This window comes from Propithecus coquereli, unplaced genomic scaffold (assembly GCF_000956105.1).
Source record: "Propithecus coquereli isolate 6110/MARCELLA unplaced genomic scaffold, Pcoq_1.0 Scaffold120, whole genome shotgun sequence".
Classification (NCBI taxonomy): Eukaryota; Metazoa; Chordata; class Mammalia; order Primates; family Indriidae; genus Propithecus; species Propithecus coquereli.
The window spans coordinates 332,551-342,936 of NW_012136081.1; the positions used below are offsets into that span (position 1 = coordinate 332,551).

General features: G+C 50.6%; 2 protein-coding genes across 4 annotated transcripts in view; one reads left to right on the forward strand and one right to left on the reverse strand.

The window, feature by feature from the left end:
- The window catches only part of BSCL2 (Berardinelli-Seip congenital lipodystrophy 2 (seipin)), a 12,718-nt gene extending 8,242 nt beyond the window's left edge, over positions 1 to 4,476 (reverse strand). Inside the window, exons 1-3 of one of the 3 annotated variants that reach the window (XM_012665174.1) lie at positions 4,026 to 4,476; positions 1,996 to 2,216; positions 363 to 679 (exon numbers count right to left, since the gene is read on the reverse strand). In XM_012665174.1, coding sequence (XP_012520628.1) covers positions 363 to 679; positions 1,996 to 2,085 — 407 coding nt within the window. In that variant the 5' untranslated portion in view covers positions 2,086 to 2,216; positions 4,026 to 4,476. Of the gene's footprint in view, positions 1 to 362; positions 680 to 886; positions 1,137 to 1,200; positions 1,256 to 1,995; positions 2,217 to 4,025 lie in introns of those variants that run through there. The other 2 variants (XM_012665187.1, XM_012665178.1) reach the window with 2 other exon arrangements.
- Positions 2,502 to 4,081, forward strand: GNG3 (guanine nucleotide binding protein (G protein), gamma 3). The gene is made up of 3 exons (XM_012665199.1): positions 2,502 to 2,842; positions 3,241 to 3,340; positions 3,582 to 4,081. The coding sequence occupies exons 2-3, from the start codon at positions 3,242 to 3,244 to the stop codon at positions 3,708 to 3,710; spliced, it is 228 nt and encodes a 75-aa protein (XP_012520653.1). The 5' UTR covers positions 2,502 to 2,842; position 3,241; the 3' UTR covers positions 3,711 to 4,081.
- Positions 4,477 to 10,386: the final 5,910 nt, after the last annotated feature.

Consider the following 10,386-nt stretch of genomic DNA (forward strand, 5'->3'; position numbering starts at 1 on the left):
AGACGGGGTCTCGCTCTTGCTCAGGCTGGTCTCGAACTCCTGACCTCAAGCAATCCTCTTGCCTTGGCCTCCCAGAGTGCTAGGATTACAGGCGTGAGTCACCCCGCCCAGCCAGAAGTGGATTTTTTTTCCTTTTTCTTGTTTTTTAACCGGACTTCAGTAACCACACGTAGAACTAGGACCCCAGAGCCCTACCAGCCCAGACCTGCTCCAGCCTTGGGCTGTGAAAGGTGAGAAGTTCTGTAAGCACACAGGGTTCCAGTTTTCTCATCTGTAAATGAGGGGACTGAACTGAATAAACACCAAAGGCCCTACGGCAATTCTCATAGGATTCCTCTACATTAATAGAAGGACCCTCTCACCTGTAGTAGAAATGCACAGGGCTGAGGTGGCTAACTGTCGGCATGTAGGAATAGTAGAAGGAGCCATAGAGGAAGACAGACACCCAGAGCAGAAGGAGGATGGTGCAGAAGAGTACCCCAAACTGCAGCAGCAGTCTCCGGGCACGGCCTGCCAAGACGTGGCCCACTTCCTGGGCCCACAGTAAGGCAGGTACTGGTGGGTCATTGACCATGGCCGGGAGAGCAGCGGGTCTGGCCCCAGGTTCAGGTCTTGAGTTCCTAGCTGCTCTGCCACATGGACGCCAACCCTGGCCATGGGATGAGGCAGCTGGTGGTTCCTGGAAAGAGAAAGGGGAAAAGAGTGGCTCCTTCCTTTCACCAAATGATTCTGTTTCTCTGCCAATTATCTCTTTCCTTTTCTCCACTGTGCTCCCTTCGCCCCCAGTGCCAGAGTTCCTCAGCTGAACTCCACTAGCCACCTGATTCTGGGACAAATCACCTGGCTACTCATTCATAGCAACATATAACATAAAAAGAATGAGCACCTTAGAATTCTTACAAAGCGCTTCTACACACTCGATGATACTAATCCACATTGCCACGCGGTTGCACGGAGAGGATGTGCGACTTGTTTAAGGTCGCACAGCTGGACCCAAAGCCTAAGAGCTGTCACAATTGCCGCCCGAGTTTCTCCTCTCCGCTTAGAGCTGCGCTCACTCCCCAGTAGGGCGTCCTGCAGTCAAGGGCCGCTTCCCGCCAGCATCCGCCGGCTCGACAGAGGGCGCGGCGCCACGATCGCCCACCTAACCGCGCCGCCATGGAAACCAGCCCGCCGGCCGCCCCAGCCCTGCAGACTCACCAGCCTCGCGCGCTGCCGGGGCAACAGCGAGGAGGAATTTCCGGCTCCCGGAAATTCCCGAGAAGTCCCGCCCCTCCCGGCCCACAGCCTCCGTAGCCTCGCAGGGCGGGGCCCTGCGGGAGGCGGGGCCAGCCGGTCTGCAAAGTTCCCGCCTCCTGGCGCCCGCCGCCGGACCTCCCCGCAGCCGGTTACCATAGCTAAAGGGAAAGGCTCCTCCCTGCAGACCCCAAGAATATGCGCCAGGGCATGCTCTGACTTTGCGTCGCCCGCTCAGCCCTGCCCCCCAGGCCGCAATCGCGGCCCTCCGCCCACACCCTCACCACCCGCCAGGTAACCCCTGAAGTGGGGGAGTGAAGCGGGCATCCTGCTGGCACTGATTTTTATCGCCCACAGCTCCTAGCACCTGTAGGCGTCCAAGGCGGGGAGTATTAGCCCAAAGAATGTTCCAGTCTGCCGGAACCCGCGCATCTTGCGCGTTGCGCATTCACAAGCGTGGTAGCATTTCAGCCTCAGGTTTTGTCGACCTCCTCTGGTCCTAACTGGGAGCACTCTCCCTCAGAGTCCCCACAGCACATTATCTAGATTAGGTCTTGGCTGTTAGCATCTTCTGTTTTGTATAAGTCTAATCACCCTAGATAAATAAAGTCCTTCAGTGGACAAGGCCAGTGTTGTGTACATCTTTGCACAACCCTGTAGGTGTGGGAGGTAATCTATTCAAAATGTATGAAATTTTTCAAAGCAATACCCGACCCCCACCAAGACACCTATTTCCACTCTTGCCACAAAGCCCCCTACCTCCTCTTTGTCCGGTCCTTTGATTTGTTCTCCGCACACCTCTTTTTCCCCAGCTTCTCCTTCTCTTTGGTCTGCCATTTCTTTAGACATCTTCCTGATGACGTGCCTCTGCTGCCGCTGGATCTTCCACTCCTAACTTGTGGCTAGAATGTGAAGTGGTGATCTAGAAGCTGATACCTGTAGCGCATCACATTTTCCTGGATGTGGGGAATGGAGGGTCCCTGGGAGAGAAACCAAGAAGATTCAGGTGCTAAGTGCTGTGTCAGGGTAGAGGGATGGAGGGAGGGATGGAGGGAGGGAGGAGGGGGCGACTGCCCAGCTGATGTCAGATTTTCAAATGAGCAGGATCCCCCTGCAGCCAGTAGACTCCACTGCAGGGGCTGTCACAGGTCCAGACTACGCCATTTGAGTAGGGGAGTCTGCCTTGGCCTCAGCTCGTTTGGGAGGGCTCTAGCCCAGACTCAGGATGTCTGCAATGGGGGAAGGGCAGGTAATGAGACAGTGACAGTGGGGGTGTGTGCAGGGGATGCAGGCAGCAGCCAGGCTCCCCCACTGGCCAGGCATTTGGTATGCTCCAGGATCGGAACAGCTCCTTCCAGCATCCTTCATCCTTCAGGTACCAGCCATCCAGGCAGTGCTTGAGCTGCAGAAACTGACACCAGCCCTCAACGGATCTGGACCTCTGGCCCAACCTTCCCCAGTGGACTTCTCTGTATTAGCTGCTTCTGCATCAGATACTTTCAGTTGCAGCTCCCTGCAGGGTGGGGCATCCATCTCAGGCAGAAGATTTTGGTGCCCCCCACTGACCCTACACCCCCAGGGCTGCTGCTGCTGCCTGTCACCTCAGGTGAGTAGGGAGTGGCCTGTTTTTCTCCTGTTGGGGGTCATGGGGGCATATGGCGGTGATGTTCCCTCCTCATCAGGGTGGGGGGCTCTTTCTGGTTGAGGCTTTCAGAGCTGGGAACATACATGGCTTGAAGGGCTGACAAGCCTTAAATGATTTATATAATGTTTAATGATCTGTAACCAGGCCATGTAGGAGTTCGGGGAGCACCTCATCCCCACCTCTCTGTTTTTCCCACTGAGGAGGACAGGGATGGAACAGGTCATTGGGAGAGGGTGAGGATAAGAGGGGAACAAAGTATTGGGGCACGACCCTAGCCTTGTAAAGGCTGGTGAAGAGTGGGCATGGAGGAGGTCCTTCAGCTGAGACTGTGCTCTGAGCTGTCTCTCTCCTTTCTCCAGGATGAAAGGGGAGACCCCTGTGAACAGCACCATGAGTATTGGGCAAGCACGCAAGATGGTGGAACAGCTTAAGATTGAAGCCAGTTTGTGCCGGATAAAGGTAAGTGGGACCCTGGCTCCCATTAGTTGGCCAGACCATGCTGTGCTGCAGGTTCCCAAAGCTGTGGATAAGAGATGCTTTCTTTCCTTGACTCCCTGAGGTCAGGGGAGGAGTCTGGGGCTATGCAAAAAACTGTCTCAAGGAGCCCTGGGGATGGCAAAAGATAACCCATTTGGGGAGGGAGGCTGCAGTCCTTTTCAGAGGTTCTGGCTAACCCTCCCGTCCCCCCGCTGTGCCCCAGGTGTCCAAGGCAGCAGCAGACCTGATGACTTACTGTGATGCCCACGCCTGTGAGGATCCCCTCATCACCCCTGTGCCCACTTCGGAGAACCCCTTCCGGGAGAAGAAGTTCTTCTGTGCTCTCCTCTGAGCTGCCCTGTCCCTCCTCACAACTCCCCACGTTTCCCTCTCCTGGGCCCTTCCTTAAGTCAGTAACTGTTGTAAGCCCGAGGCTACCTGCATCCCATTCCTAACCCTTGCCCAACCATATGAGGTTATCTGAAGCACAAGGCCCTCCCTCGCCTATCTGTCGACCCCATTTCCTCACCCTCTGACACGGGGCACCCTTTGCTCCACCCACAGAAGGGCCCCCAATCAGGCTCTGCCAGCATCCTGCCAGTTTCCCTCTGTGACCCGCTCAGACAATGGAGAGAGGGATGGGCCAGGTGCTTGCTTTCGGTCTCACCTGGAACTATTGGAAGGGGAAAACCATTTGAAGAATAAAGTCATCCAGAGCCTCAGAGGACAGTTTCTGTGTTAGCGTTCTTGGGGGAGAGGATCATGAGGCAATAGGTTTGCCATATCCAGGGACAGGGCCAGTCAAAGCTGGATAAACATTGGCGGAGGTCGGAGGGTAAAGGCGGGCGCGCGAGAGCGTCCCCAGTGGAAGAGTTAACGTACAACAGACACTCAGAGATTGCCGAGGGCATACACAGACAAACGTGAAATGAAGGCAAGTGGGAAAGAAAACAGACCAAGAAGGTGGATTTAGGGGAGGATGCGGGAGGGCAGTAGCGGAGCCCCGGAACGCTAAGGAGCCGAGAGGCGGAGCTCGGCTCGTTACAGCGTCGGGGGCCGGTTTTATGCTTAAGATGGCCGCGCCCACAGCCGCTCCCCTTCCAAGATGGCCGCGCCAAAATGGCGGTCCCCGCACCACAGCGTTTTACCGTACGGGGCTTCTCTTAAAATGGCGCCCCCCAGCAGCCAGTACTCCCAATATGGTGCCTTCCGTGATGGTCTGGTCTCAAAATGGCTGCCCCTGGCCTCGCCAAGTCGAGGCCCGCGGTCCCCTACCGGGAGTCTGAAATTCGACGTCCTCCCGATCAAGCTGAAGGCACACGGGCGGCAATAACGAAGGATCACGGGACAAGAGGACCCTAGCAAGCACAGCATGGCCGGCGCTTGTCGCGTGGATTTTGCGAGGGAACCTAGGTGTCTACATCTTGCCAAGGAGAGGCTCCCTTTGGGGCATAACTAGAAGTAGGGGAAGGGAGGGTCACCACCCGCCGCCATCCATCTCAGGCCTCCATTCCTTGGTCGCTTCCTGGTCTCCACAGGAGCTGGGTAAGCCCGAAATTGTTCAGTTTGGGTTTCTGGAGCTTGCTTTGCTTTCATTTTCCTCAGGCAGATTTTGCCACATCTGCCAGAAAGCAGTGACCCCACTATGCCCTAGTGTGCCTACCACCCCTCGAAGGGATCCAGCAGCTGCCTGGCCACAGACCAAACTTAGGCTTAATGTTTTACAAGCATCTCTAGGACTCAAACTTGGCAAAGGTTTGCGAGCCCCAAAATACCTCCTAGAAGCCTTTTCTTTCCAAGGGTGCACATAGCTGAGGTAGGACCAGGGCCAAGGTAGAGAAGGTAACAATCCCAGTATGTTTGGATCATCAAGAGCCCCTAAATTCAGGGACGCATCCTTCCGGGGAGAAGCCTGGGCTGGCTCGTGTTTGTGCCTGGATACACACTGAGGGGATGGTGGGGGTAGAGTCCTTGCAATAGTAGACCTGTATTTGGGACGGCCCATCACCCTCCCCCCCACCTTCACACAGGAAGACAGTGAGGGGGAGAGAAAACAGAGAAAACCAAAGGAGTAAAGGGTTTTTACCAGCAACTGAAATTTGCCTCCTAAGGATGTCTTCATGGGTTTCAGGGGTACCCAATAAACTAGGACACCTTGAGGAAGAGCAGCTTTTCACTACTGATGGAATTTCTGAGCCCTAACAGGTCCTGGAAATCATCTAATTCCCTCATCCTAGAGATCAAGAAAGAGGGAAAGTAACCTGTTGCCCTCCTGGAGTGGGACCTACCCCTAATTCTGTTCAGGAGCCTGCTTAGTTTCTTCTTTGTACTGGTGAAAACTCCGGGCAAGATCGGGTCTGGGCCTGGCACGGTGGCTCACGCCTGTAATCCTAGCATTCTGGGAGGCCGAGGCGGGAGAATCCCCCGAGGTCAGGAATTCCAGACTAGCCTGAGCAAGAGTGAGACCCCGTCTCTACTAAAAATAGAAAGAAATTAGCTGGACAACTAAAAATATATAGAAAATATTAGCCGGGCATGGTGGCGCACGCCTGTAGTCCTAGCTACTTGGGAGGCTGAGGCAGGAGGATCACTTGAGCCCAGGAGTTTGAGGTTGCTGTGAGCTAGGCTGATGCCACGGCACTCACTCTAGCCTGGGCAACAAAGTGAGACTCTGTCTCAAAAAAAAAAAAAAAAAGATTGGGTCTGTTTTAATCCATGTATCTTGACAGTGTTTAACACATAGTACGCACTCAAATACCTAATGAATGGATGGTACCATACATGCTTAAATTGCAAGCTGGCACTGCAAGGACTAAAAAACTTTCCCATAGGCCAGGCGCAGTGGCTCATGCCTGTAATCTTAGAGCACTCTGGGAAGCCTAAGCAGGATACAGCTTGGGGTCAGGTGTTCAAGACCACTCTGAGCAAGAGCAAGACCCTGTCTCTACTAAAAATAGAAAAATTAGGCAGGCTTTGTGGCGCACATCTGTAGTCCCAGCTACTCAGGAGGCTGAAGCAGGAGGATCGCTTAAGCCCAGGAGTTTGAGGTTGCTGTGAGCTAGGCTGACGCACTCTAGCCCAGGGAACAGAGTGAGACTCTGTCTCAAAAAAAAAAAAACAAAAAAACCCCAAAACTTTGCCTTTTCCTACTGCATCAACAGTGTTGGGCAAATTCCAGGGGAGTAAATTAAAATTTCCACATCTGCTCAGACTTGGTATAAAACCAGAAGCACTCAAAAAATGTAACCTTGGTATTAGATTTAACAAAAAAGCCTCTGCTCAATTTTCCCACACAGTTTTCATGCCGATCAGATTATGGGTGAGTGGCTCCAGCTATAGCTGGGGGGAAAATGGGGCTTAGTGGTTACTAGAGACAAGGCATGAGCTATAACCATTAAAAAATGATTAATTATGGCCGGGTGCGGTGGCTCACGCCTATAATCCTAGCACTCTGGGAGGCCGAGGCAGGTGGATAGCTCAAGGTCAGGAGTTCGAGACCAGCCTGAGCAAGAGCGAGACCTCGTCTCTACTAAAAATAGAAAGAAATTATCTGGACAACTAAAAATATATATATAGAAAAAATTAGCCGGGCATGGTGGCACATGCCTGTAGTCCCAGCTACTTGGGAGGCTGAGGCAGTAGGATCACTTGAGCCCAGGAGTTTGAGGTTGCTGTGAGCTAGGCTGATCCCACGACACTCACTCTAGCCTGGGCAACAAAGTGAGACTCTGTCTCAAAAAAAAAAAAAAAAAAAAATGATTAATTAGCTCTGAAACTAACTTTAAATGTCCTACAGAATCGGCAGCCACCAAAATTAAGGATGGTCTTTAGGGTACAAGGCTGTAAGCCCCTGGGCTCTGAATCTGTGTCACATACAGAGGGGAGGAATTAAGAGCAGTATCTATCAATACCACTACCCCTTCAGAACACTGGATGCCATGAGCCTAGGATGTATCAACCTTAGTAAGACCCCTCGCCATTTATTAGAAACTACAATTAGGATCCACTTTAGTGATAGTAATTCAACAGTGCTTTTGTTCACTAGAAAACTACCCCATCAGACATCTTCTGTTGAATGAGTAGGCTTTTCCTCCTAATTACGTAAGTGGTAATTACTCATGAATAAATTTATTTGGCTCCATAAACGGAACCTCACCTTTAACTTAAAGCATCCAACTGGTTTTGGTATAGGCCAAATACACAGAAGTCATGAATTATTATTAATTTCCTTTTCAATGGCTTCACCTCTTAGCCTAAGCAAGCGCTAAGTAGACCAACGACCACCGCAAGTGAACGCATGGCTGACTCCCAAATGAAAGCATGTAGAATGGGAAGGGAATAAATGCCATGCAAGAGGAAAGCCATCCCTGGTTGGAGCCAGTGCAACTTGAGAAAGCAGCATTAAATAAATAAATAAATAAATAGCCCAATGACACACTCCACCCCAGACAGTTCAGCCACAGGAGATAGGGTGAATTCAATCCAAATGGTTATTTATTCTAAAACTGGAAGCTACTGTGCCTACATTTTCACCAGGATGTTGTAATGAGAACAGGGGAGGAAAAAGTTACAGATGTAAACAATGACACAGTTACATTTTTTTTTTTAAATGGTAAAACCCTTCTTTACTGGCCACTTCCAAGAATGCTTTACAGGTTGTGCAAAAACATTTACAGGCTCCATGTGGTGTTTGTTTTTCTCACAAGCTTTTCCATCTACAACTACAACAGACGTCGGATAAAACACTAAACGAGTCTTCTAAGGAAAACAAGGCTAGGGATTCCTCTGGTTACCATAATCCACATTTCCCCCTTAACATAGTTTTTTCATAATAAAAAGACAGACAGAAACATAACCCAGACATCTACTGTTGCTGCAAGTGATCTCTTGGACTAAACCAATAAGGATGTGGCAGTTTCACTCTCCACGCACCTAGAAAACCAGCTTTTTAAAAAAGATGACTTTCTAGTGACAAATATCAACAGGAAGTACCTCCCCTAACCCCCTGCCAAAAAAAAAAAAACAACACAACCCCATAGTGGTTTAAGCATTGTCCCCCTGCCCCTGAGGGCCCTAACATCCCCATCCATGTCATGGACCATAAAAAGATGCTATTTGATAGAGGCCTAAGACATCCGAAAAGGAGTGGCAGCCTCTGTCTCAGGAAATTCAATTTTCTATTATAACATAATCTTACCCTAAGGGAATTTCTTTGGGCTTCAGTTTTTACTTCCTTGCCCTGACACTATAAGCAAAACTTTCTCAAGCTCTTTTAATAAAAATACAAAGTTAGTGGGTTACAGAAAAGTTCATGCAATCACTTCACCCACTGCCACACACAAATCCATCTGACAGTACTAGAGGGAAGCAGGTGCCCAGAGAAAGGACATCATCATGATTCAGCAAACTTATCTCCTACCAGCCCCCTGTTCCAGCTTTGGGTTCAGAGGTACTTGAGCAGAAGGGTGTGTCATCACAGACAGGGACAACTAGAGGGCCAGAATAAGGGTCTGCACATCTGAAGAAGGGCTGCGTGGCAGTAACAGTGTAAGAGAGAGAGAAAGATCAACTCTCAGCACAAAATTTTAAACAGAGAACTGCCCAGGTGAGGAAATGGAAGTGAAGCATTTTCTAGTAGTACGACTCAGAGTTTTCTCTCACTAGGAAGTGCTGCAATGTGCGGTGTTTGCTGAGAAAGCTCTTGGCTGCCACAGTGCTGAGCAGGAAGATGAATTAAAACTGAAGCTAAACATTGAAAGGGCATTCCCATATCCCACCCATATTCTTGAACCCAGCAACCTGCAGCTGTTTGTCAAGAACTGGGAGGGTGTTGGTAAAATTACACACAAAACTATCCCAACTGGAGTCTCTTGGCTAGAGGCCTCTCTGGGGACACACGGGGAAAGCACCCCAGAAGGAATCCTGCTTCAAGAAGTCAGGAAGGGGTGGGTGCTCCCTTTCACGCACACATTTACACATGTTCACACTCACACTCTTCCCGTCTCAGCAGCCCCACTGAGCTGCCTCCCACCCCCCACCCTCCCCTTTTCTATTCACTCTCTACCTGTGTATCAAAAAAACCAGCAGGGCATGAGCCCTCCACACTGTATAAAATAGTTGCTATTCTCAGCACCTGGGCCTGAAAGCCCACACCACAGGATTCACCTATATACATATCCTGCTGCAGTGAAAAGAATCCTGCTGCGTTCCTGTGTGAGCTGAAACCCTGAGAACGTTCCTTCTCTCACACTGTTAAGAGGACAGACACTCTAACAGATGATTTCAGAGACCTCATGCCTCTCTCAACCTTGGAAGACAGAGACTAGAGACTGGCAAATCACAATCTTCAGGCTGAGGGCTGCACTCCTTTTCTCCCCAAGATTTTATGGGATTTCATCAGTGGGTACTAGAGGGGACAAGCTATTCTGCTCTGCAATCAAGAACAGTCCCCATGCCTCCTTGGCCTGGGAATCCTATATAATAGAACCACCCAACTAGCAGTCTCCATGCCTCAGCCAAACAGCACAAAGGCACAGGAAAGTGAAGATTGGGACATTTTGGCCTCCCAGCCCACCAGACCAGATATCCCAAGAGGGAAAGGTCAGTAAAGAAAATACAAACGGTTAGTTGGTGCAAGTGATTGATAAGAGCCAATCGTTTATTTTCACTGCCCCAGTCACAAGCTCCCCCTGTCCCACTCCTGCCTGCTCCTACCTGCTCTGGAGACCACCCTTACACTGCTTCCCCAGCCTCCCCAAATCACCTTATCACATTCCCTTACTCGGCTGCCAGTCCAGCTGCCTCAGAATGTCAGAAGGGTGCCATTTTCAGTTCTTTAACTGTCCAACTGCAGGGTATAGAACAGGCAGCCCTAAGTGCCGCTTTCTGCACAAATGTTTTTTGATTACAAATATCTAACTAGGTTTGAAATGTTTTATAGAATAAGACAATATTCTTTTCAACAAACTTTAAAAAAAATGTACAGTTTTGTTGTTTGTTTCCACCTCCCCCCTCCCCCACCCCTGCTT

What these genes read in the sequence shown, in the direction of transcription:
- GNG3 (XM_012665199.1), top strand. Translation starts at nt 3,242, where the DNA reads ATGAAAGGGGAGACCCCTGTGAACAGCACCATGAGTATTGGGCAAGCA. An exon ending in CCAGTTTGTGCCGGATAAAG is followed by an intron (nt 3,341 to 3,581) that starts GTAAGTGGGACC and finishes GCTGTGCCCCAG; the next exon opens with GTGTCCAAGGCAGCAGCAGA.